Raw genomic sequence first — 27,293 nt, 5'->3', positions numbered from 1 at the left:
AAGAGAGGAGGAGGTGAAGTGGGAAGGAGGGATGGAGGATGGAGAAGAGAGGAGGAGAGGGAAGGAGGGGGAGGAGGGATGGAGGAGGGAGAAGAGAGGAGGAGGTGAAGTGGGAAGGAGGGATGAAGGAGGGAGAAGAGAGGAGGAGAGGGAAGGAGGGATGGAGGAGAAAGAAGAGAGGAAGAGGTGGAGTGGGAAGGAGGGGGAGGAGGGAGAAGAGAGGAGGAGAGGGAAGGAGAGGGAGGAGGGAGAAGAGAGGAGGAGGTGGAGTGGGAAGGAGGGGGAGGAGGGATGGAGGAGGGAGAAGAGAGGAGGAGAGGGAAGGAGAGGGAGGAGGGAGAAGAGAGGAGGAGAGGGAAGGAGAGGGAGGAGAAAGAAGAGAGGAAGAGGTGGAGTGGGAAGGAGGGGGAGGAGGGATGGAGGAGGGAGAAGAGAGGAGGAGATGAAGGAGGCCTCTAACACAAGTGTGTAAGCAAATGACAGGCACTGACTTGACTGACTTGATTCAGGGACTGGGGCGACCTCGCAGAGAAAGATAATATTAGCGGGGGCAGGCTGGGTAATTGCGACTTCATCGCTTGCCTGCCCCGCGGATTAGAACAGTACTGCAGCATGTAGTGGAGCACTGAGGGCAGAGAGGATACTGTGGGTAGAAAGTGTTACTGGCAAGGCTGTGTACCACTCCATTTAGTAGAGTTTGTCTACCCATTTAGTCTCTAATTTGTTTACTCAGTGGGTTGTGGTAGGACACCGGCAGTGGCAAGAATGTAAGTTCACCTCCCGCACAGGAATCATGAGACATTTTGTATTTCAACAATCCTACTGTAACACACACAGTAGGAGGCTTATGCAGTAACGCCAGTGTAAACTACAACACCTGTCTACGTGTCAGTTAGTGTGGAAAACCCCTCACCCATGACAGCCTTAAGGACATGGCATTACGTCTGCCAGGACAAGGTGTGTGCTTGTGTGTGAGAGAGAGCAGAAATACAGTCAAGGAAGTCTTGGAAGTGTGCAGATAACCCCATAACCTAGCTAAACTACTGAAGCGTCACGACATGCAACCATGCAACACAGCTCAAAAACACTGCATAGGCTTCTTTGACAAATGGTATCTAGACCAGCTGGGGCCCAGGACCCTGTTTCCTTCATTATTACTGTCAGTTTCAACAGCTGACCATCTGATATGACCCACAGTTCAGCATTACCAGTCTTGACCAATCAATAAACAGCTTCATTATAGAATGATATGGGACGTTAGGGGTGTTTTTTAATTACTATACATGCACAGGGGGATCTGTTACATCTATAAAGTCTATAGGGAGCAGGACCGTAAAACCTGATTCAATTCTAATGGTCACAAAACAGTACTGTGTGACATTTCAACAATTCTTCCCTGTGTGTTCTTTTTGTCAAGGCTAACATGGCTAGCCACTAACAGGCAGGCATCTTCGTGAAGCTGAATCGTGCCCCATAGGGGATGCGTCTGAGCTTTATGGGGAAGGGGGATTGTTTTAACGTACTCCCTTCCCCCAACCACCTGCAGCTCTGGACCAAGTGGTGGGCGGTGGGGCGTTCAACAAGAGCCACTGTCAGGGTCATGTTGTCATTCTGCTACCAAAACAATTCATGGAGATTAGCTCGCCCCCCCATCTCTTCCCACCCACAAAAAACCCCATACACCCCTGCCCACCCTTCCAAAAGCTCCAACCATGGCAGATATAGAAGCCATTGGCAAGAAGGGGATAAAGTGGAAGGGCAGAGAGCTAGAGGAGGCACTCACCCCCACCCCTTCTCCCAGCCAACCCCCAGCACCACAGTGGGCTCATGACAGAGACATGAATGAACCACACTTGTGTAATGCTCAAAACTGAGCAAATTTGACGTAAGGGGGGCAACATTTTACAGGGTCAAATAGCAGAGGGAAATGTTCAGCTTAATAAATGTAATCCCGAATTTCACAATTTTAGGACAGGTTGACACACGTTGATTTAACATTTGAGTAGCCTCTAAGCACTAAAATCACACAAAATATAGAGGTTGCACGCACTTTTGTGGTGCATTCAAAAGTCAACCAAAACATGGACCTTACTGCCCACACTACTCAAGAGACTGAGAGTGGAAGAATGACTTACCACCAGGTTCCCGATCACCATGACCTGCATGAAGACTAGGAGGCAGAGAGGCTGCCCTGCCACCTCCATACAGTCCCACATGGTCTCGATCCACTCGCCACACAGCACCCGGAACACGATGAGGAACGAGTGGAAGAAGTCCTTCATGTGCCAGCGTGGCAGTGTACAGTCCTTGGAGATCTTACACACGCAGTCTTGGTAATTCTTGCCGAACAGCTGCATGCCCACCACAGCAAAGATGAAGACTATGATGGCTAGGACCAGGGTCAGGTTTCCCAGAGCGCCCACCGAATTGCCGATGATCTTGATGAGCGTGTTGAGGGTGGGCCATGACTTGGCCAGCTTGAACACCCTTAGCTGTGGGAGGGGGGAGAGGGGAGATGGGATAGTGAGATCTGCTGTTTGTTCGTTATCTGAGACATGGTCAATATGTGTGTGTTTTAAAAATGTATGTTATCTAGAAGTTGAATCAAAAGATTTAGAAATGCATGATAAATGTATTCTTCCATGTTGTTATTTATTTGACTTTATCCTATACTCATCTTTAACTTTAAACCTTTAAAAGTGAATAAATAAAGGAGTGGCTACTGGCTACAATTGAAATAATTGTGTCAATGGAATTATGTACTAAGAAGGGGTTAACTAAATCAGGCTGGTTTAGGGTCTATTCTCGTTGACGAGAATTAAGGAGAATTTCAAGAGATTCTCGAGAGGTATCGATTTTCGAGAGACTGTAACTGTAATGTAAACTTGTGTATTTCTCACGTCTCGAACGATACCTCCGGAGGTCGCGCTACATTTGCACCCTTTTAAGCCTGGCAGTATGTTGAGCCCAACATTCATACAGCAAAAATACTAACAGCAAAGCAGCGTTTTTGAAACAGCTTAAATCTCTATATTTTCATTATATTTTAGACTTGTTTTATTGAGTTGTCACCTGAAATTGCAGTTACAGCCTGTTACACTCTGAATTGATTTCCGTAGCTTTAAGAAAGGGAAGTTCAACAATGGTGAGCCGCCTTCCAGGCAAGAAGAATGCAGCAAGAAGCTGATCAACTCACCAGGGAAATTATCAACGTTTTCAGTCTAAATTTTGTGTTTACCTCATATAATAACTTCTATGATATTGATAAAATGCCTGGTTTGTTCTAACATAACCTTTAATATGCTGAAACTGTATTTTTATATTCATATGAAAGGTGTAAATGTCAGTGCAGGCTGCTGAGGGGAGGACGGCTCATAATAATGACCGGAATGGAGCAAATGGAAACCATGTGTTTGATGTATTTGATATGATTCCATTAATTCCACTCCAGCCTTTACCACGAGCCCATCCTCCCCAATTAAGGTGCCACCAACCTCCTGTGGTAAACGTTCATGTTTGATATGCTAACGTTACTAGCTAGCATAGATAGCTGTGTTATTGTGTGTACAAACAAGAAAATAAACCCTTTAACTGTCAGCACATGATTGTGAATTGTTGCATTATTGTTGCGTGATTGGGAGTCCCACAGGGCGGCGCACAATTGGCCCAGCGTCGTCCGGGTTTGGCCGGGGTAGGCCAACAAATAAGAATTTGTTCTTAACTGACTTGCCTAGTTAAATAAAGGTTAAATGTATAACATGATTTAAGAGTGTAGTAGGATGTGGTTGCATTATTTAAGAGTGTAGCTAACATGTTTTAGAGGAAAAGTTGCTCGCATTGTTGAATAGTTTGCAAGCTTACTGGCTAGTGGCAACTGTGATGCTGGTATTTACTGTACATTTTGAGGTGCAGAGCAATAGTGTCATGTAAATTGAAAAGTTTATGCACATATAATGTAAATTGAAATCTCATCGAGCTGCCTCTCCTTAAATGTTCCTCAATGAGAATATCCTCTTAGTAACTGTTGAGAAGGACTTGCCAATTTCACAGTTAGGGGGATTTACAGTATTCGTACATTAGCGTCGGGAGAGCGAGCTAACCAGTCACACTGTCAAACATTGCAGCCAGCAACACTTATATCCAGACAACCATCATCTACTAACACACAGACAGCACACAGAGAGACAGACAGGCCGGAGGGGCGACATGCTTAATGCTTAAATACCAGTCTGAAGGATCGGAGAACGGACAGTCCCTCCACATCGGACAGGCCCAACTCCATGAGGCTGAGGCACACGATGATGCTGTCAAATATGTTCCAACCTTGCTGGAAATAGTAGTAGGGGTCCAGAGCGATAATCTTTAACACCATCTCAGCGGTGAAGATCCCGGAGAATACCTAGGAAACGCAGACACACACAGACACACAGAGAGAGGGAGTGCTCAGCCTGGGGGTAGGACACTTCAGAGCAGGTTAGAGTCAGAATCAGGCCCGGCTACCCTTGCTCATGAAGCATTGCAATAGAGCACTGCTGTCTTTCGCATTGCCTCCCAATCTACTGATGTTATCCACGTGGAACCTTCTGGAATTATCTGGAAGGCAGGGCTGTACAATGTTTCCACTTACAACTAACTTGAAGGACCAATTCCTACCCTACTAACATAGTAGCTCTACGTGGACTGGGAATTAATCAAATGTGCATTGCTGACAAGCAAACTGTCCTAGTCATTTACGCTTGAGCGTTTACCGTGAATGTGATTTCAGCGAACTCAGGGAAATTGCCAGTGCACTACGTTGTCAACAATGCACTTTTGATTCAATCCCTGTCTCTGTGTTTTCTTCATTGGAGTGTCTGGAACTACGACATCAAACTCCAAAGTTAATGCAATGCTTTTGAATCCGTTTTCAGATGCTGTTATGGGAGCATCCTCATCTCTATCTATTTCTACATTCGCTGGACTTCTGTGGAGATGGTCTCTTGCTCTGTGTTTGTGTGGTCAAAGCTGAAGCAGCTGACAGGTCTGCAGTTTAGATGTGTGTGTGTGTGTACGTGCATGCGTGCTTCTGTAATCTGGTGTTTTCATCTTGCAGCTCCAGAAGTGCCTCTCTGCTAGTTGTTCCTGGGAGACGCGCTCCTCGATGTGACACGGAGTACGTGACACACAGGCGGGAGGCGAGAGGGAGGGGGACAAGGCGAAAGCGTCAGAGGGCGCGTCTGGGTAGCCTTTGCGGTGACACCAGGCCACTGATGTCCATTTGTTTTGGCCCCATGCGACCGGGGACTCTTGAAAGGATCTGATCTAGAGTCTGTTTAGACTCGTAGGCCATGCGCGCGCACACACACGCACGCACACACATGCACAGTGAGTAGCTGAGTGAGTGGGACAGCATGATTACCGCTGGGATATTGACTGGCACTTTCAGCTGCCTGGAGTGGCCCAATGTCAGTGTGTGTGTGTGTGTGTGTGTGTGTGTGTGTGTGTGTGTGTGTGTGTGTGTGTGTGTGTGTGTGTGTGTGTGTGTGTGTGTGTGTGTGTGTGTGTGTGTGTGTGTGTGTGTGTGTGTGTGTGTGTGTGTGTGTGTGTGTGTGTGTGTGTGTGTGTGTGCGTGCGTGTGTCTGCTGCTTTGGCGTGTGTGTCTCCATTCTCATTTACATGGGGCTCATTAGGCTCGGCACACAGCTCGTTATCAATGACGAGGTTCTTCACAATCATACCGTTATTACGCTGTCAGGACCCGAGGACGAGACGGGCCGCTCATTATGATTGGGCAGAGCATCTATCGCAGAGATCATGTGACAACATTGAGTCAGAAAGTCCAACATGACATGGCATAGCCCCAGAGAAGGACAAGACATGGACATGTACTGCATGAATTGATTTGGTTTGTGTACTGCACTGTACTGTACTGGTTTGCAGGGAGACTTGGAGCAGCAGACAATTATTTCATGTCTTTAGGATGATGTTGATGTTCCCCAGAGTGATGCAAAAGTTAATGTGAGTTAATAATTCCGGTTTACTTAATTGAGTGGTCTATCGCACAGCATTGGGAGAATGACATTCCACTGCTGTAAATACACACCACAAATGTGTTGAAAAATGCATCTATTGTGCTGCAATGTAATTCAAACACATGTTCATAATGTCTGTACTTCAGCAAACACAACATTTTCAGTTCGTAAGTTTATGTCATGTATTTTATTGGAAATATATTTTCCATTCAGCATTGGAATGCAAATTCAACTTATTATCACAAGTACTTTATTGGAATGCAAATGCAATGTATTAATCTGGGTGAAATTTTCCGTAGGGTCAGTATGGTCAGCGTCAGTTTTTATGAATGTGTTTCATTTCAAATGAAATTAGCATCTCTGTAATTCTAACTCGGATAATGAGCAGCACACTGTACTAACACTTACAGTATGCAGGCTACATCAGCACTGGGTCAGTCAGTGTGGTACACACTATCACAGCAAGACTATGTCACAAATGGCACCCTGTTCCCTCTATAGTGCACTACTGTCCAGGGCCGATAGTGCACTATTCGGGAGTAGGGTGCCATTTGGGAAACACACCCAAAGGCATGCTGGGTAATTATTTTTGTCAGGCCAAAGCAGAAGTAATGAGTAAGCGTTTAGGATCCCTAGGCAAACATGGTAATTGAGGAATCCATATGAGTTGGTCTGAGCAGGTCACGGCATCGTGGCAACACGATTCATATCTCCAGTGATAATCATAAGAAAGTGTGTGGTTGTGTGTGTAGTCTATCCTCTTCTGCCGAAGAGCTGTCACAGCTAAGGAGACTGAGGTACGACTGAATAGGTTAAGTGAAACACTGAAATGGCACCCTATTCCCTAGAGCAGAAGTGCTCTATTTTCGACCAGGCTCTGGTAAACAAAAGTACGCTACACTCTATAGGGAATAGATGCTATTTCAGATGCACCTGTTCTGTTTTCTGTAGAAAACCTAGTAAAACAATATTGTTACTGGGTAGGCCTATACCGTATTGAAAACCCCACAGCTTCGAAACAAATTAGCTTGGTTTACAGACTAAATGGGATTAAAAGTTAAAATTATTCCAACAGATGAACCTAGCTAAAAGACCAAAATTACTCAAATATGTGTCGCCAACAGTGTAAATACAAGTTAGTAGAGAGTCTGAAAATGCTTATCTGCTGAATACTCACGTATTACTCACCTAACCGGTGCCTCAGACGACCTGTCAGTCACTCTCCCACCCCAAACCTGTCTGTCACTCTCCCACCCCAAACCTGTCTGTCACTCTCCCACCCCAAACCTGTCTGTCACTCTCCTACCCCAAACCTGTCTGTCACTCTCCCACCCCAAACCTGTCAGTCACTCTCCCACCCCAAACCTGTCTGGCACTCTCCCACCCCAAACCTGTCTGGCACTCTCCCACCCCAAACCTGTCTGTCACTCTCCTACCCCAAACCTGTCTGTCACTCTCCTACCCCAAACCTGTCTGGCACTCTCCCACCCCTAACCTGTCTGTCACTCTCCCACCCCAAACCTGTCTGTCACTCTCCCACCCCAAACCTGTCTGTCACTCTCCCACCCCAAACCTGTCTGTCACTCTCCCACCCCTAACCTGTCTGGCACTCTCCCACCCCTAACCTGTCTGGCACTCTCCCACCCCTAACCTGTCTGTCACTCTCCCACCCCTAACCTGTCTGTCACTCTCCTACCCCAAACCTGTCTGTCACTCTCCTACCCCAAACCTGTCTGGCACTCTCCCACCCCAAACCTGTCTGTCACTCTCCTACCCCAAACCTGTCTGGCACTCTCCCACCCCAAACCTGTCTGTCACTCTCCCACCCCAAACCTGTCTGTCACGCTCCCACCGTTACTCTCCCACCTCAAACCTGTCTGTCACTCTCCTACACCAAACCTGTCTGTCACTCTCCCACCGTCACTCTCCCACTTCAAACCTGTCTGTCACGCTCCCACCGTTACTCTCCCACCTCAAACCTGTCTGTCACTCTCCTACACCAAACCTGTCTGTCACTCTCCCACCGTCACTCTCCCACTTCAAACCTGTCTGTCACTCTCCCACACCAAACCTGTCTCTCACTTTCCCACACCAAACCTGTCTGTCACTCTCCCACCTCAAACCTGTCTGTCACTCTCCCACCCCAAACATGTCTGTCACTCTCCCACCTCAAACCTGTCTGTCACTCTCCCACCCCAAACCTGTCTGTCACTCTCCCACCCCAAACCTGTCTGTCACTCTCCTACCCCAAACCTGTCTGTCACTCTCCCACCCCAAACCTGTCAGTCACTCTCCCACCCCAAACCTGTCTGGCACTCTCCCACCCCAAACCTGTCTGGCACTCTCCCACCCCAAACCTGTCTGTCACTCTCCTACCCCAAACCTGTCTGTCACTCTCCTACCCCAAACCTGTCTGGCACTCTCCCACCCCTAACCTGTCTGTCACTCTCCCACCCCAAACCTGTCTGTCACTCTCCCACCCCAAACCTGTCTGTCACTCTCCCACCCCAAACCTGTCTGTCACTCTCCTACCCCAAACCTGTCTGGCACTCTCCCACCACTAACCTGTCTGTCACTCTCCCACCCCTAACCTGTCTGGCACTCTCCCACCCCTAACCTGTCTGGCACTCTCCCACCCCTAACCTGTCTGTCGCTCTCCTACCCCAAACCTGTCTGTCACTCTCCTACCCCAAACCTGTCTGGCACTCTCCCACCCCAAACCTGTCTGTCACTCTCCCACCCCAAACCTGTCTGTCACGCTCCCACCGTTACTCTCCCACCTCAAACCTGTCTGTCACTCTCCTACACCAAACCTGTCTGTCACTCTCCCACCGTCACTCTTCCACTTCAAACCTGTCTGTCACTCTCCCACACCAAACCTGTCTCTCACTTTCCCACACCAAACCTGTCTGTCACTCTCCCACCTCAAACCTGTCTGTCACTCTCCCACCCCAAACATGTCTGTCACTCTCCCACCTTAAACCTGTCTGTCACTCTCCCACCCCAAACCTGTCTGTCACTCTCCCACCCTAAACCTGCCTGTCACTTTCCCTCCCCAAACCTGCCTGTCACTCTCCCTCTCTAAACATGTCTGTCAATCTCCCACCCCAAACCTGTCTGTCACTCTCCTTCCTCAAACCTGTCTGTCACTCTCCCTCCTCAAACCTGTCTGTCACTCTCCCTCCCCAAACCTGCCTGTCACTCTCCCTCTCTAAACATGTCTGTTACTCTCCCACCCCAAACCTGTCTGTCACTCTCCCAGCCTAAACAACGTACTCCTGTCTTCTCTCACACAGACACATACAGAAATGCAGTGCATGCAGGTTTCTGAAAATGAAAACATGCCAGCAACCGACACACTCATGTGACTATCTAACAGGCCTGACACGTAGGTGTTCGTCCGTACGTCTGTCCAGCAATGTCTTTGTGGCTGAAGGGTAGCCGAGGGGCGCGAGATGTCGGCCATTGCGGTGTAAACTAGGGCCTATGCTGTGCTGACTGTGGTCATGGTGGCTCAGCATATACTGTATGAAGATATACACACACACACACACAAAACACACACACACACATGCATATCCAGACACACACACACAACCACGCACAGAGCAGAGTCAGGCTCATGCAAGTGGAAGGGCGGTGGGTGCAGGCTCAACAGGGAGGAGGGCAGAGAGGAGATGCCATGTGACAAGCTCTCTCTGGAGAAGCATGACACTGCACACAGAGGGGCATCAACAAGGTTTCATTCCCACAGTTAACATACTCCACGGAACGACACACGCCCAACTGTCTTCAGGTGAACAGCCCCACACATGTGCACACACGCTCATGCACACACAGGCTCACGCACACACACTAAGACACACGCACAGACACAAACACACGAATAAGCATGTTCAGAGGGAGAGACAATATATACTACATGACCAAAAGTATGTGGACACCTACTCGTCGAACATCTCAGTCCAAAATCATAGGCATTAATATGGAGTTGGTCCACACTTTGCTGCTATAACAGCCTCCACTCTTCTGGGAAGGCTTTCCACTAGATCAGTGTTTCCCAAACTCGGTCCTGGGGACCCCATTGGGTGCATGTTTTGTTTTTTGACCTAGTTCTACACAACTGTTTCAAATATTTGAATAAGCTGCATAGTGCTAAGGCAAAAACCAAAATGTGCACCCCTTGGAGTCCCCAGGACCGAGTTTGGGAAATGCTGCACTAGATGTTGGAACATTGCTGCGGGGAATTGCTTCCATTCAGCCACAAGAGCATTAGTGAGGTCAGGCACTGATGTTTGGCGATTAGGCCTGGCTCACATTCGGCATTCCAATTCACCCCAAAGGTGTTCGATGGGGTTGATGTCAGGGCTCTGTGCAGGACAGTAAAGTTCTTCCTCACCAATCTCGACAAACCATTTCTGTATGGACCTCACTTTGTGCACAAGGGTATTGTCATGCTGAAACAGGAAAGGGCCTTGCCCAAACTGTTGCCACAAAGTTGGAAGCACAGAATCATCTAGAATGTTATTGTATGCTGTAGCGTTTCCCTTCACTGGAACTAAGGGGCCGAGCCCAAACCATAAAAAACAGCCCCAAACCATTATTTATCCTCCACCAAACTTTACAGTTGGCACTATGCATTGAGGCAGGTACCGGTAGTGATACAGCCTGGAATCGAACCAGGGTCTGTAGTGACACCTCTAGCACTGAGATGCCGTGCCTTAGACTGCTGCGCCACTCGGGAGCCCCCTTGGTAGTGAGTGTTGCAACCGAGGACAGACAATCTTTACGAGCTACTCACTTCAGCACTCGGCGGCCCCATTCTGTGAGCTTGTGTGACCTACCACTTGGCCGCTGAGGCGTTATTACTCCTAGACGTTTCCACTTCACAATAACAGCACTTACAGTTGACCAGGGCAGCTCTAGCAAGGCAGAAATGTAACAAACTGACTCACTGGAAAGGTGGCATCCTATGACGGTCACTGAGCTCTTCAGTAAGGCGATTCTACAGCCTATTTTTGTCTATGGAGATTGCATGGCAGTGTGCTCGATGTTATACAAATGTCAGTAATGGATGTGGCTGAAATAGACAAATTTATAGCCAAATTTCCTGAATAGCCAAACTTGAAAGGGTGTCCACATACTTTGTGTATACAGTGTATCTCCATTACAAGAGGGATGAGGGATATGTCCTCCATTTTAACAAACATGTGTGAGGCTGTATCCAGTGAACTGACAGTTAGTCTGCTGTGTCAGACTGATCGCTGGAAATAGACAGCGGTTTCAAACGTTTGAAAAGGTTCCGAGAACGTCGATATATACCTTCTTCGATGCAATTTTTTTTTTTTTTATGATTGCCCAGCACTGGAAACAAACTTGTGCTACGCTGCCGCTACCGCTACCGCAGTTCACAATGCTCTAGCAAGCCGCGAGAATACTTCATGATACCTAATGGGAATGGGTTAACCCTGTAACTACACAGAATTAGCGTTCATCAATAATACGTCGCATTTCAAAGGGAAACTATGAGATCTTATTGCTCTATCTATCTGTGATGGAACATTTTATGTTTGTGCTTTTCTAATAACACATATCTGTTTTCATGCAAGTGACTGATTGAAGGAATCTTCACTATCAGTATCTGCAATTTGGCAGTACGCCCAGAACCTTGAAAGGATATCTCAGTTTCAAGGTCTCAGCTTGGAGAGAAGAAGCCTCGTGCGGTATTGGTATTTTATATGTTATGAACCAGTATTGGTCGGTCACATGCATGAACCAAACGTGAATGATGAATTAATTCAGAATGATGAATAAGCTAAATCATGCCTATGTAACGTGTCTGTAAGCAGCATACAAGAGATCTAACAAGACTGCCCCGATGGAGCTCCTGACAGACGTTTACTATTGTGCATCAAGTTTGTTGGAACCTCTCCAGTTAACTGTTAATAAACAATGATTCATTTAAAATTGACTTCGAGTGTCCCAGTGTGTAGAATTTCCATGACATATCCAACACAGCCACACTCCACGACATTTCAGACTCAAGTGACTAAGGTGATAATGACAGGTCTTGCTAAAAGCTGGGCAGGACAAGATAGGGATGAGAAAGCATATGCTGTATCTGCTGTGGTCACACACACACACACCAGCCGGAGTGTTCACTGTAGCACACTGTGACCAGCCAAGTGGAGGAAAAGGTCTATTGATTTTGGTCCCGTTGGCCTGAAATGACTTCCTTGTTGGACCACTCCTGGTACAACACAACAAATTACATAACCCTAACACCACCTGTGTCCGAAATGGCAGCATATTCCCTATACCAGGGGTACTCAACTACTATTTGAGAAGGTCCAGTGACAAATATTTCCTAGGTGTCAAAAGTCTGGATGGATATCATCCTTTATCGGCGCTGTGGTACAGCGTAGTAACAAACATAGTCATCTACGACTTAGGAAATATGCTGTGATACAAAATGTACATTAAATACAATAAATGAGACTAAGAATTTGAATGAATTACAACTTTTTTCTTTTGAATGTTAACACGTGCAACATTGCATCAACATTGCTGAAGATCAAAAGTGGTTGCATAATTGTCTCTACAAGAAGTGCACTGTGAACCATTGTACATGGGCCATAAATGAAAAATAACAAAATGTAAATAAAATAAAGTGCATGTTTTCTGGAGAACAAAAAGGAGAGTTGAACAAAAATAATAATCTGCATGCACAGAAGGTCACTGTGGGTCAATCAATATTCATGTATAAGTCACTCTGGGCCATGCAATATTCATGTATAAGTCACTCTGGGCCATGCAATATTCATGTATAAGTCACTCTGGGCCATGCAATATTCATGTATAAGTCACTCTGGGCCATGCAATATTCATGTATAAGTCACTCTGGGCCATGCAATATTCATGTATAAGTCACTCTGGGCCATGCAATATTCATGTATAAGTCACTCTGGGCCATGCAATATTCATGTATAAGTCACTCTGGGCCATGCAATATTCATGTATAAGTCACTCTGGGCCATGCAATATTCATGTATAAGTCACTTTGGGCCATGCAATATTCATGTATAAGTCACTCTGGGCCATGCAATATTCATGTATAAGTCACTTTGGGCCATGCAATATTCATGTATAAGTCACTCTGGGCCATGCAATATTCATGTATAAGTCACTGTAGTCCATGCAATATTAATATATAAGTCAATCTGGGCCGTGCAATATTCACGTATAAGTCACTCTGGGCCTTGCCTTTGCATTAATGAGATAAATTACACTTTCTTTCTCCTGCCAATGGTTTGAACTTCGTGAGAGCAACTCTGAGATACTGGTGCAGGTGTTCATTTGTGAGCCTGGTGTGGTATTTGTTTTTGATCAAGTTCATTGTGGAGATGGCTGATTCACAGATGTATGTATGTTGGAGCCAAACATGGTCAGGATGTCTAGTCCAGTTTCTTGAGAACAGGGACATCAGCTGCAGGCACCATCTTTCCCCAGAAAGTCACAGGGTCACAGTCACCAGCCTGCTCCTTCAAAGACACATTTTCATGCAGCTCAATCAACTCCATTTGCAGTGATGCAACATCTACCCATCTGAAGATCTGTTTTGCTTCTTCTGACAACTTTGTCACATTTTTGACCAAGAAGGGGTTCTGGATGAGCAGCAGCCGTTCTCTCCCAACAGTAAAGTAATCAAAGCGAGTCTTGAAGTTATCCATCAGCTTCTGGATGAAATCAACATGGTTGGGAACATCTTTGTTTCCCTGCATTTGCACCAGAAGATTGGGGAAGTGGACAAGTTCTCCCCGGAGATCATTCTTGAAAAGCTGTGTTGACCCGTCCCTGCAGCTTAACATTCAGTTGATTAAGGTCTGATGTAATGTCTGTCAAAAATGCAACTGTTTCCATCTTCTCATCTTCCAAAAACTCAGAAAACTGAGTTGCCTTGTCACTCTTTTGCTCTGAAGCGTTCAAAATCGTTCCAAAACCCTTCCTTTGCTGAGCCATCTGACATTGTTGTGCAGTAGTAAGTCATCAAAACTGGCATTTGCCTCTGTCCGACTGTCTAGTAGCAGGTGGTGTTGTAGCGATGATGTTGCTCTCAAAAAGTTGATCAGTTTCATCATCATTGTCATGACCTCAGAATACTCCTTTCCCAGATTGGCACACAGGATGCATTGATGGATGATGCAGTGATATGATGTCAGGTCAGGGTGGTTCTCTTTCAAACGTGCAACCAGTCCCCTCCCTTTTCCTATCATGGCTGGATCTCCATCTGTGCTGATGGAGACGACTGACTTCAGATCTATCCCCCTTCTTGTCAGCATCACTTTGATGGCCTCATGGATATCCTCTCCCTGTGTGTGTGCTTCTAGATTTGTTAAGCCCAAAAGCTCCTCACAGAATTCCTTCTTTGTTTTGTTATAAAATCTGAAAAACACCAGAAGCTGGACATTATCAGTGTTATCTGTTGATTCATCCACAGATAATGAAATGCATGGTGCGTTCTGAATGGCCTCATTAAGTTGTGAAGTTAAATCGTCAGCTAAACTCAGCAAAAAAAGAAACAACCTCTCACTGTCAACTGCGTTCATTTTCAGAAAACGTAACATGTGTAAATATTTGTATGAACATAACAAGATTCAGCAACTGAGACACAAACTGAATACGTTCCACAGACATGTGACTAACAAAAATGGAATAATGTGTCCCTGAACAAAGGGGGAGTCAAAATCAAAAGTAACAGTCAGTATCTGGTATGGCCACCAGCTGCATTAAATACCCCAGTGCATCTCCTTCTCGTGGACTGCACCAGATTTGCCAATTCTTGCTGTGAGATGTTACCCCACTCTTCCACCAAGGCACCTGCAAGTTCCCGGACATTTCTGGGGGGAATGGCCCTAGCCCTCACCCTCTGATCCAACAGGTCCCTGTAACGGCTGTCCTCCTCCTCTTCGTCCGAAGAGGAGGAGTAGGGATTGGACCAAAGCGCAGCATGAAAGTTTGACATAACGAATTTATTAAAGAAAAGACGAAACACGATAAACACTTGAAAGGATTACCAAAATAACAAAACGACGTAGACAGACCTGAACATGGAACTTACATAAATACACGAAGAACTCACGAACAGGAACAGACTACATACACGAACGACAAAACGAAACAGTCCCGTGTGGTGCACATACACAGACACAGGAGACAACCACCCACAAACAAACAGTGTGAACAACCTACCTTTATATGGTTCCCAATCAGAGGAAAACGTCAAACACCTGTCCCTGATTAAGAACCATATAAGGCTAATTACAAACGACCTAAACATAGAAACACAAAACATAGAATGCCCACCCCAACTCACAACCTGACCAACTAAACACATACAAAAATAACAGAAAACAGGTCAGGAACGTGACAGTCCCAGACGTGCTCAATGGGATTGAGATCCGGGTTCTTTGCTGGCCATGGCAGAATACTGACATTCCTGTCTTGCAGGAAAACACGCACAGAACGAGAAGTATGGCTGGTGGCATTGTCATGCTGGATGAGCCTGCAGGAAGGGTACCACATGAGGGAGGAGGATTTATTCCCTATAACACACAGCGTTGAGATTGCCTGCAATGACAACAAGCTCAGTCCGATGATGCTGTAACACACCGCCGCAGACCATGACAGACCCTCCAGCTCCAAATCGATCCCGCTTCAGAGTACAGGCCTCGGTGTAATGTTCATTCCTTTGACAATAAACGCGAATCCGACCATCACCCCTGGTGAGACAAAACTGCGGCTCGTCAGTGAAGAGCACTTTTTGCCAGTCCTGTCTGGTCCAGCGACAGTGGGTTTGTGCCCATAGGCGACATTGTTGCCAGTGATGTCTGGTGAGGACCTGCCTTATAACAGGCCTACAAACATTCAGTCCAGCCTCTCTCAGCCTCTTGCGGACAGTCTGAGCGCTGATTGAGGGATTGTGCGTTCCTGGTGTAACTCGGGCAGTTGTTGTTGCCATCCTGTACCTGTCCCGCAGGTGTGATGTTCGGATGTACCGTTCCTGTGCAGGAGTTGTTACACGTGGTCTTGCCACTGCGAGGACGATCAGCTGTCCGTCCCGTCTCCCTGTAGCGCTGTCTTAGGCGTCTCACAGTACGGACATTGCAATTTATTGCCCTGGCCACATCTGCAGTCCTCATGCCTCCTTGCAGCATGTCTAAGGCACGTTCACGCAGATGAGCAGGGACCCTAGGTATCTTTCTTTTGGTGTTTTTCAGAGTCAGTGGAAAGGCCTCTTTAGTGTCCTAAGTTTTCATAACTGTGACCTTAATTGCCTACCGTCTGTAAGCTGTTAGTGTCTTGAAGACCATTCCACAGGTACATGTTCATTAATTGTTTATGGGTCATTGAACAAGCATAGGAAACAGTGTTTAAACCCTTTACAATGAAGATCTGTGAAGTTATTCGGATTTTTACAAATTATCTTTGAAAGACAGGGTCCTGAAAAAGGTCTGTTTCTTTTTTTGCTGAGTTTATTTCAGTTCTCCTCATTGCTGTGGAATCCGACAGTGGGATCTGTTTGATATTTTCCCTGAGTTCATATTTTTATTTACCTTCAAGCAAGGTGTCAGCAACTTCACACATGCATTCTTTTACCTTCTCAGCTTCTGAAAAAACCCAAGCTATCCTCAGTGAACACTCCGTTGCACATTGTTGGGCTGTCAGGGAATTGACAAGGACTTTGGTGGACCTCTCATTTGGGATTTGAGTTGGTTAATCTTGTTTGTTCTCACCTCCGTGTTCAGGGGATACGTCTGATCGAATTTACTATGTCTGGTGTCATAATGGTGCATAACATTAGCACTTTTCGCGAGTGCTACGGACTCGCTGCATATCAGGAACATTAGTTTTGTGCTAGTTGTGGGGAGAATGAATGCATAATGTTCCGTCCACTCGTCTTTGAATATACGGTCTTTTTTTTTTTTTGATACTGGTAACTAAGCTCCTATCTGTGATATTAACAGTTGAACCGCGGTCAAATCTTTCTGTTCTTTCTGCCTGCGTGTCCCAAGGTTCAGCAGATGATATTTGTATTGATGTGATTGGGTATGACACATTCTCTTGTATTTGCATATAACGACGTGATTGGATTATACGGGGCACTACTAGAGGTGGGCGTTGCTTCGAGAGAGAGCAAGAAAGAGAGGTTGCTGAGTTAAAGAGGCCGCTGCGCCCGGTTGATTTTTAAAAGCTGTCTAAAAAGTAATTTATTGACTTTTATATAACAAAATACGATATTGTCCAGACCCAGACTGCGGTCCGCCAGTTGACTTTGGCTACCCTATACCAGGGCTGCTCAACCGTCTTCCTGGAGATCTACTGTCCTGTAGGTTTTCAGTCCAACCCTAATTTAGCATATCTGATTCAGCTAGTTAAGGTCTTGTTGAGCAGCTAATTAGTAGAATCAAGTGTGTTAAATTAGGGTTGGACTGAAAACCCACAGGAAGGTAGATCTCCAGGAAGAGGATTGGGTAGCCCTGCCCTATACTGTATAGTGCTCTACAGTGCTCGACTTTTGACCAGGGCCAATACTCAGCACTATAGAGAACCTGCAGATAATATACAAACACACATAATGGGGTTTACTGACTTAAGGGAACATCATATTTCTTCGTGACTCTTTGGTTTTTACAGTTACAAAAACAAATGCATACAAAGATAACCTTCACCCATCCCCCCTCAGTCCCATCCACCCATCCCCCCTCAGTCCCATCCAATCTCAGTCCCCACCCCCCCATCCCCCCTCAGTCCCCATCCACCCATCCCCACTCAGTCCCCATCGACCCATCCACCCTCAGTCCCCATCCCCCCTCAGTCCCCATCCACCCTTCCCGCCTCCTCCCCCCCACCCGTAAACCATGTTTCCCACCCCGCCTAGGCCTCAATTGTTCCTTGACTGGCACCATTCATTCTCGCTTTTGATCATTCTAATGTTATAAATTCCAACAGTAACTGTATCCACTGATTAAATGGGAGAGGTGGTTGCCGTCTAAGAGCCAACATTTTTTTCCGCAGCAGTAATATTCTCTGATTGATTGAGAGATTCAAAGGGCTATCATCTTTAAGTAACATAATAGATGCAAAGCATTGAATATTTCAATTTATGCTGTTCAAAATAAATGTTGTAACTTTGCCCCAGAAGCATTTAACTGCAGGACTCTCCCACATCATATGAACGAATATGCCTACCTGATTTAGGGGACACAGTGAATAGTTGGGAGTTGGGGGAAATGTAATTGTAAAACGTTTCCTTGGTGTTAAATACAGTCTATGAACAAACTTAAAATGTATAAATTGTTTGTTTGGATTACGGGATGCCAAAGTCCTATTTTTCATTATTCTCTTCCAGTTAAAGGGTTGTTCAGATTCAATTAGATCTGTGGATCATACTTTTTTAATGGTTAGCTCAGAATATGAGCTTTCCAAAAGTTGTTTATATATTATAGTCCTTTCGTGAGCCCATATAATTGATTTATGAATCCCATCATTGGATGGATTGTTAGTTGGGTTTCCCAAGGTAGTCCATAGTCCAGCGCCCCTTGTGTGCACAGTCAGTAATACCGTATACCCCGGTATGGTACAGAAACTATATGACGATATGGAAATCTGGATATGGCCCAACCCTAGTATGTATCTTTCAAATCTTAGAATGCTCTCAAACCGTTACTGCCCATGATGTCAGTAAAGGTACGCATGCCATTTTGATTCCCAGTTACATTGTTTTCAATTTTGCACCAAACATAAATTGTGTGAGCAATAACCAAAGCCTAGTTTACATAGTTTAAGGGATATACAGTATCAGTGAAGACCACATCTTCCAGGCAATAGGAGACACCATATTTCACTCTTAATATATAAGAACCATGTCCAAACCGATTTAGGCTGGGGCTAAATGCTAGTGTAAATCTGTAAATCTGTTAATTTTATCTGGGATTGTTTACCTTGTCATATACATTTTGAATCCGCACTATGAATTTTATCCCAACAGCCAGAAAGGGGAGACATGGGAAGCATTGAACTACAGAAATTCAGCCATGGTAATATGTTCATTTTGACAATAGATATTCTGCCGGTTAAAGCAACTGGGCTATTATTCCATTTACGGATATCGGATTGAATTGATTTGAGCATTCTGTTAATGTTTCTGGCAGTGGTTTTATGAAATAAATATATATACTCAAAAATATTAATATTAAAATGAGAAACGATTGGGATTCCATAAGTAGAGATAGAGTCCTCCAACGAGGTCTTGAGAGAGGAAGTAGGGCTGATTTGTTTAGGCTCATTTTATAACTTGAGATGAAGCTGAATTTATCTTTGATCTTCAATATGTTTGGGAGCAATTAAGATACATTGTCTAGATATAGTAAAATATTGTCTGTGTATAATGTGACGAAGTGATCAGTAGATTTGAGGGAAATTTGTGTTATCTCCTTTGATTGACAAATTGCCCAGGCCTGAGTAACCATGGATAATAAGAATAGCAAAGGCGAAATTGGATTGCCATCTCTGCTGCTTCTAGTGATTCTGAACGGAGGAGAGCAGATATTGCCTGTCATAACTATGACTGAGGAATTGGCATATATTATTTTAATCATATTAATGAAATTGGAGCCAATTCCCATATGTTCAAAGACAGACCAGTGATATGACAATTTTAGTTCATCAAAAGCTTTTATTCACATCTCTCCCAAATGAACCTTTGTGAACATCTTTATTAATAATTTTGAGCGATAGTGGACCTAACATATTCTAAAAATGTAAATAGACCTCAGGAGGAATACCATCCCATTCAGGTAATTTGCCTTTATTCCACCACGAGTGACTTTTTACTGTGATTGTAAACTCATTGCTGTGAATAATGTCTATTGATGTGTGATTAACAGGTTGTTGCACTGTTGTTATCCCAAATGAACCCTTAGCCCCAATGCCCTATGCACTTGTGAGGATCTGAGAGCGATTTTCAGAGGTAATCAATATCCCAATACCTTGCAAGGTGGAACTATAAGACTTTTTACACATTTAGTTATGTTACAAAGTGGGATTAAAATGTATTTAATCATCCTTTTTTGTCAACAATCTGCATGCAATACTCACACAATATACAACATTTTTTATTGATGAAAAATAAACACTAATATATCTTGATTAGATAAGTATTCAACCCTGAGTCAATACATCTTAGAATCACCTTTGATAGTGATTACAGCTGTGTGTGTTTTGGGGTAAAACTAAGAGTTTTGCATACCTGGATTGAACAATATTTGCCCATTATTCTTTAAAAAATTCTTCAAGTTTTGTCAAGTTGGTTGCTGATCATTGCTAGACAGCCATTTTCAAGTCTTGCCATATATTTTCAAATCGATTTCAGTAAAAACTGAACTGTAACTAGGCCACACAGGAGCATTCAATGTCGTCTTGGTAAGCAGCTCCAGTATACATTTGGCCGTGCATTTTAGGATATTGTCCTAATGAAAGGTGAATTTGTCTCCCAAATTGGAAAGCAGACTGAACTAGTTTTTCCTCAAGTATTTTTCCTGTGCCTTAGCTCTATTTTCCCCTAAACAAACTACCAAGTCCTTGCTAATGACAAGCATACCCATAACATGATACAGCCACCACCATGCTTGAAAATATGAAGAGCAGTACTCAGTGATGTGTTGTGTTGGATTTGCCCCAAACATAACGCTTTGCAATCAGGACAAAAAGTACATTTTTTGCAGTTTTACTTTAGTGTCTTATTGCAAACAGGATGCTTGTTTCGGAATACAATATTGTAACTACAATGTTGTTGATCCATCCTCAGTTTTGTCCTATCACAGCCATTAAACTCTGTTACTGTTTTAAAATGACTATTGGCCTCATGGTGAAATCCCTTAGTGGTTTCCTTCCTATCCGGAAACTGAGTTAGGAAGGACGCATGTATCTTTGTAGTGACTGGGTGTATTGATACACCACAAAGTGTAATTAATAACTTCACCAGGAGACTGAAAAGATTTGGCATGGGTCCTCAGATCCTAAAAAGGTTTTACAACTGCCTCCTCGAGAGCATCCTGACTGGTTGCATTACTGCCTGGCTATGGCAACTGCTCGGCCTCCGACCGCAAGACACTACAGAGGGTAGTGCGAACGGCCCAGTACATCACTGGGGCCAAGCTTCCTGCCATCCAGGACCTCTATATCAGGCGGTGTCAGAGCCACCCTAGTCATAGACTGTTCTCTCTGCTACCGCGCTGCAAGAGGTTCCCAGAGCACCAAGTCTAGGTCTAAGAGGCTTCTAAACAGCTTCTACTCCCAAGCCATAAGACTCCTGAACACCTAATCAAATGGCTACTCAGACTATTTGCATTGTACCCCCCCTCGTCTTTTACACCGCTGCTATTCTCTGTTGTTATCATCTATGCATAGTCACTTTAATAACTCTACCTACATGTACATATCACCTCAACTAACCGGTACCCCCCTGTATATAGTCTCGCTGTAGTTATTTTACTGCTGCTCTTTAATTACTTGCTACTTTTATTTCCTATTCTTATCCGTATTTTTTTAACTGCATTGTTGGTTGGGGCTCGTAAGTAAGCATTTCACTGTAAGGTCTAGTTGTTGTATTCTGTTGTAATCGGCGCATGCGACTAATTACATTTGGTTTGATTTGATTTGCGCAAAGGGATATTAAATGTCCGGGGTTTTTTTTGTTCTTTGTGAGGTATTGTAAACCTTCCTGGTCTTAATGGTTGAATATGTGCTTGTAATTCACTTCTTGACTGAGGGAGCTTACAGATAATTGTATGTGTGTGGTACAGAGATGGGGTAGTCATTCAAATATCATGTTAACCACTATTATTGTACACAGAATGAGTCAAAGCAATGTATTATGTGACTTGTTAAGCACATTTCAGCTTTCATTTTTAATGAATTTGTTAAAAAATTTACTTTGACATTATGGGGTATTTTGTGTGATCAGTGACACAAAATCTGAATTTAATACATGTTTCATTCAGGCTGTAACAAAAGATGTGAAAAAAGTCGAGGGGTGTGAATATTTTCTAAAAAACGGGTTTGTTTTCATGATTTCTGGTGGATCATCAAAATAAATAAATCAAAATAAATATCAAAATAAATAAATCACATGACATTCATGACTCATTCAGCAGTTATTACCTAATCTAGTGGAATACTATTGGAATTTAATGTTGAAAGTTCAATTTATATTCCTAAAACATAAGTTGAAAATGATGCTGTTGCTGGTTCCCGTTGACAATAACTTTTGATAAATAGCCCAATGTCAAAATTCCATTTTGAAAATGAATAAAAACACAGTTTTTAAGTGTCCAAGTCAGTATGCAGTAATCAGTATGCAGAAACAGTTCATGATATATTGAAAACAGAATCATAAAATGTACTACCTGCCTGCACATGCCACAATATTATTTCATTGCCTTCATTTCCATGTGGTCAAAACGTCAGCTTGTGTAACGTAATAACACATACTGTCCACCTACAGGAAATTAGCGCAATATAATAGAATATGTAAAAATAAATCAACATTTCAATTTAGGCTGATAGTGTCTGTGCAGTGTGTCTGTCATTCATTCATTCCCTACCTACATATGAGCATGCATCTCAATGACAGCATAGGACATAATGGAGCAAAGAGTTTTCTTTCTTTCTGACTAACTAATATGACCAGGAAAAACTCTGAACCTAGACTAAGATACTTCAAAGAGGGCGGTGGCCAAAAAACAACAACAGCAACAACAGCAACAACACATACATGTGACCGCCAAGGCTGACCCCTGTGTCCTCTCCTCTCCACTTACCAGGTTGCCTATGGACAGCATGCCGTTGAACTCGTCGGTCATGGGGTAGTGCTCCATGGCCATGAACAGGGTGTTGAGCACGATGCAGATGGTAATGGCTAGGTCCAGGAAGGGATCCATCACCATCACCTTGACCAGCGCCTTCAACTGCAGCCAGCGTGGACTGCTTTCCCAGATCAGGTACTTGTGGGCAAACTCATACCAGCACGGGTGGCACTTCTGACGCGACTCCTCCAGTTCTAGGAGGGGGAGAAGAGAGAGGGGGGAGGAGAGAGGGGGGGGGGGGGGGGGGGGGGAGGAGAGAGAGGGGGGGGATAGAGAGGAGGGGTTACACTTTTAGAATTCACACTTTGCCATTGTGGTGTAAGAGACTGTTCAATGTCTAAGTAATGTACACTCTGCTACTTATCCACTTTTCTATCTTCCCTCAGTTGTGATTTTAGACTACTTAGACTACTCTTTCTGAAAATCCAACTTGACTTGGAAATTCCACCAAAAATGTCCTCTTTATGCATTTTCTTCAGGAAGGTTAGCACAGTATGCCTTTTCCAGATGTTGTTTGGTAGGGCCAAGCTTGGGTGCCTAATGAGGAGTTTGATGAAGATTGACGGCAGCTCAACGGAGGCTGAAGATGAAGCTGCGAGGCCCTCTAACGTGTGACGCCTCTGATGTGTTTACTTGTTGGTGTCGTGTTGCACTGTGGCTTCTGCTGAACTGTCACCCTCTATCTAGTCCATAGGCACGGACGGTGTACAATTGAGGACAGCCTGAAGCCTCAGCAGATATGAGGAGCTCCTGTGCTCACACAATGGTCACCTTGATGGTCTACAGAGACCAGTGGCTATCAGAGTTTGTGGGAACATGATCGTAATATGCAATTGGCACGCTGACTGCAGGAATGTCCACCAGAGCTCTTGCCAGAGAATTTAATGTTAATTTCTCTACCATAAGCCACCTACAACATCATTTTAGAGAATTTGGCAGTACTTCCAACCAGCAACATGTAACCACGTCGGTCCAGGACCTCCTGTAACGGTCGTCGTTAGGTGGAAGAGAGGAGGACCAAATTGCAGCGTGGTACGTTTCCATATTTATTGGAATACTTAACAACACGAACAAAACAATAAACAGAAAATTATACTAACGACGCTACAGACCTGAACATGTGAACATAGAGACAACGAACGCAACGAACAGGAACAATCACCCACAAACAAACAGTGAGAACAGCCTACCTAAATATGGTTCCCAATCAGAGACAACGTAAAACACCTGCCTCTAATTGAGAACCATATCAGGCTAGACAATAAACCCAACATAGAAACACATAACATAGAATGCCCACCCAGCTCACGTCCTGACCAACTAAACAAGACTGAACAAAGGAAATAAGGTCAGGAACGTGACACCTCCACATCCGGCTTCTTCATCTGTGTGATTGTCTGAAACCAGACACCCGGAAAGCAGATGAAACTGAGGAGTATTTCTGTCTGTAATAAAGCCCTTTTGTGGGGAAAAACTAATTCCCAGTGGGTGGGCCTGGCTCCTAAGTGGGTGGGCCTATGCCCTCCCAGCCCCATCCATGGCTGCGCCCCTGCCCAGTCGTGAAATTAATAGATTAGGGCCTAATGAATTTATTTAAATTGACTGATTTCCTTACATTAACTGTAACTCAGTAAAATTGTTCAGTAAAAGACGATAACTAACTAAATACACCCATATTTTCTTTTAACTAAACTAAATATGTTTTTCATTTCGGTTGCCGAAAACGAGATGAGACAAATATCTTAACTGACCTTGTGTTTGTATTTTGTATTGTCTCTATGCACACTCACAGGGTTCTACACACTCACACACTCACTCATCATCTACACATTCACACATAATATGCACATACCTTTATTCTGACTCTACACACACACCCACACATACAAGCTGCTGCTACTCTGAAAATCTTATATCCTGTTGCCTAGTCACCTTAAGCCCATACATATCTACCTCCATCACTCCAGAATCTCTGCACATTGTTAATATGGTATTGGCACTAACCCTGTATATACTATGCTTACTGACTCACTTATTGTGTTCTTCATATTTCTTATTATTTCTCGTGTGTTTTTTATTATATTACATTGTTATTGATTATTGCATTGTTGGGTTTTGAGTTTGCAAGAAAGGTATTTTACTGTACTTGTGCATGTGACATTAAAACCTGAAACTCAAAACATGAAACTTGAAACTTATCTCTGTGTTTCAAATCTGACTACTAAGTGGACTGGACAAGAGTTTTTGGAGAGATTGAGAGCTTTTCAGTGATATTTGTTGGTCCAATCAAAAGCATACATGACATTAGCAGAATTGTAAGGCTTTCTCATTGCAACTTTGCGATGCTGTCATTGGTGGAAAATATATACCATGCCCAGGTCATTCACGAGTCACCTCTCTGCCTGGCAACCGTTCTCCAATCTGGTGGCAACAAATCATTGATACAAATAAGATGGCTACTCCCCCTTTGGTACAAGCTCCCGGTAGAAAAAGGGGTGAGCCATTTAACTTATCGTGTTGATTCAAACAAGACCAAATGCCACATTTCCACGGGAGAAGACAGCATTTGCACCCACAAGTTGACGGGGAAATATACTACCAACTTAAAGACACATTTGAAAGATCCCAATATACTGTATATGCTCAGGTAAAAACAGATTGTAACAGATTGATAATGCTAGCTACTTGGTTGGCTGCAACCTATCAGACCACTACTTATGACAGAACTTTGATTACAATATATTGTAGCTACAGTATGTCAATGGGTGTGATTTTTTATCTGCTGCAGAGTAATGTGCTCTTCTGCCTATTTGGTGTTTGGAAGAGATGCGATACGATGATATAAAGACAAATATGTTGGTATGGCAAGGCTATGTATTGTGTGCCCATTGAAGTCAGTAATTTATGTTTACTATAGGTTAATGTGATGTGACTCAAATGTGACTAAAATGAAAGGGCATTTAGTTGACTAAAATGGCCCCCTGTTTTCGGCATTTTGACATTAACTAGACTAAATACTTCTTCAAATTACAAAAATGTGACTTAATTATATTTTTGTCAAAATGACTAAAATTAGACTAAATAATAAAAAAAGAGTGCCAAAATAAACACTGGTACAGAGGCCCCTTACCCTCCAATGCATCTGTTAGATAGCTGGCCCCACTCAGAGCTCGGTCCCTCCGCACGTGCTCTTCTCTGGATACCGGGCGAGGCAGCAGCATGGTGCTCAACTCAGTGCTGGAGTTTGGCCCCTGGAGGAGACAGAATGGTAGGCATATTGGTAAGGGAGAGGCGGCCATATTGGTGAGGGGAGGCGTCCATATTGGTGAGGAGAGGCAGCCATACTGGACATTAGAAGCAGCCATATTGGAGAAGAGAACTGTTGTAGTGGTGAGGAGAGGCAGCCATATTGGTGAGGAGAGGCAGCCATATTGGACGTTAGAGGCAGTCATATTGGCAAAAAGAGGTGTTGCTTTAGTGAGGAGAGGCAGCCATATTAGTGAGGTGAGGCAGCCATATTCGTGAGGAGAGGTAGCCATATGGGTGAGAAGAGGCAGCCATATGGGTGAGGAGAGGCAGGCATATTAGTGAGGTGAGGCAGCCATATTGGACATTAGAGGCAGTCATATTGGCAAAAAGAGGTGTTGCTTTAGTGAGGAGAGGCAGCCATATTAGTGAGGTGAGGCAGCCATATTCGTGAGGAGAGGTAGCCATATGGGTGAGAAGAGGCAGCCATATGGGTGAGGAGAAGCAGGCATATTAGTGAGGTGAGGCAGCCATATTAGTGAGGTGAGGCAGCCATATTCATGAGGAGAGGCAGCCATATGGGTGAGGAGAGGCAGCCATATTGGTGAGCTATATTTACATTATTCTATGCAGTCAAATGCAATCTATATTCTCAGCAAGTGATTATGAAATGACTGAGTCATGTGTCAGGGTTTCAGCTTAAACAAGTATCTCATTATTTGTATCTCCTTCAGTTCAGTCTTTGCATAATCATTTCAGGACATAATTTCATCTATATTAATTGTACATTTATTTAAATACTACATGATTCTAGCTTGGAAACCACATCTGAGGAATTATACTACACTTCTAGTACAAGTATTGTAATTATGTTTTTATACTTCTATAATTTTTCATTTAATAATTTGTCTTGTCCGATTACCATGGAAACGGCACTAGTAAGACAAATTCAAAGATGACAGATAGAGAATTACAATCTCTAACCAGATAATACTAATGGATGTCTCTATTGGCTAAAAACATAGCTCATATTGTACATCGTAAAGCACCGCTCATATCTTATGTCATAAAGCTCTTTCTGTCTCCCTGCAGGCTTAGCAATGTCTACTAC

At 44.1% G+C, this 27,293-nt stretch overlaps 1 protein-coding gene across 1 annotated transcript in view; it reads right to left on the bottom strand.

Annotated features, from left to right (window-relative positions):
* scn5lab (sodium channel, voltage gated, type V-like, alpha b) overlaps positions 1-27,293 on the bottom strand; it is a 186,185-nt gene that overhangs the window by 77,444 nt on the left and 81,448 nt on the right. Inside the window, exons 13-16 of the mRNA XM_055928636.1 lie at positions 26,067-26,187; positions 22,892-23,130; positions 4,226-4,399; positions 2,136-2,492 (exon numbers count right to left, since the gene is read on the bottom strand). Of these exons, the coding sequence (XP_055784611.1) occupies positions 2,136-2,492; positions 4,226-4,399; positions 22,892-23,130; positions 26,067-26,187 (891 nt within the window). The remainder of the gene's footprint in view (positions 1-2,135; positions 2,493-4,225; positions 4,400-22,891; positions 23,131-26,066; positions 26,188-27,293) is intronic.

Source organism: Salvelinus fontinalis, chromosome 7 (genome assembly GCF_029448725.1).
Source record: "Salvelinus fontinalis isolate EN_2023a chromosome 7, ASM2944872v1, whole genome shotgun sequence".
NCBI lineage: Eukaryota > Metazoa > Chordata > Actinopteri > Salmoniformes > Salmonidae > Salvelinus > Salvelinus fontinalis.
This window is presented reverse-complemented; position numbering and strand designations above follow the sequence as displayed.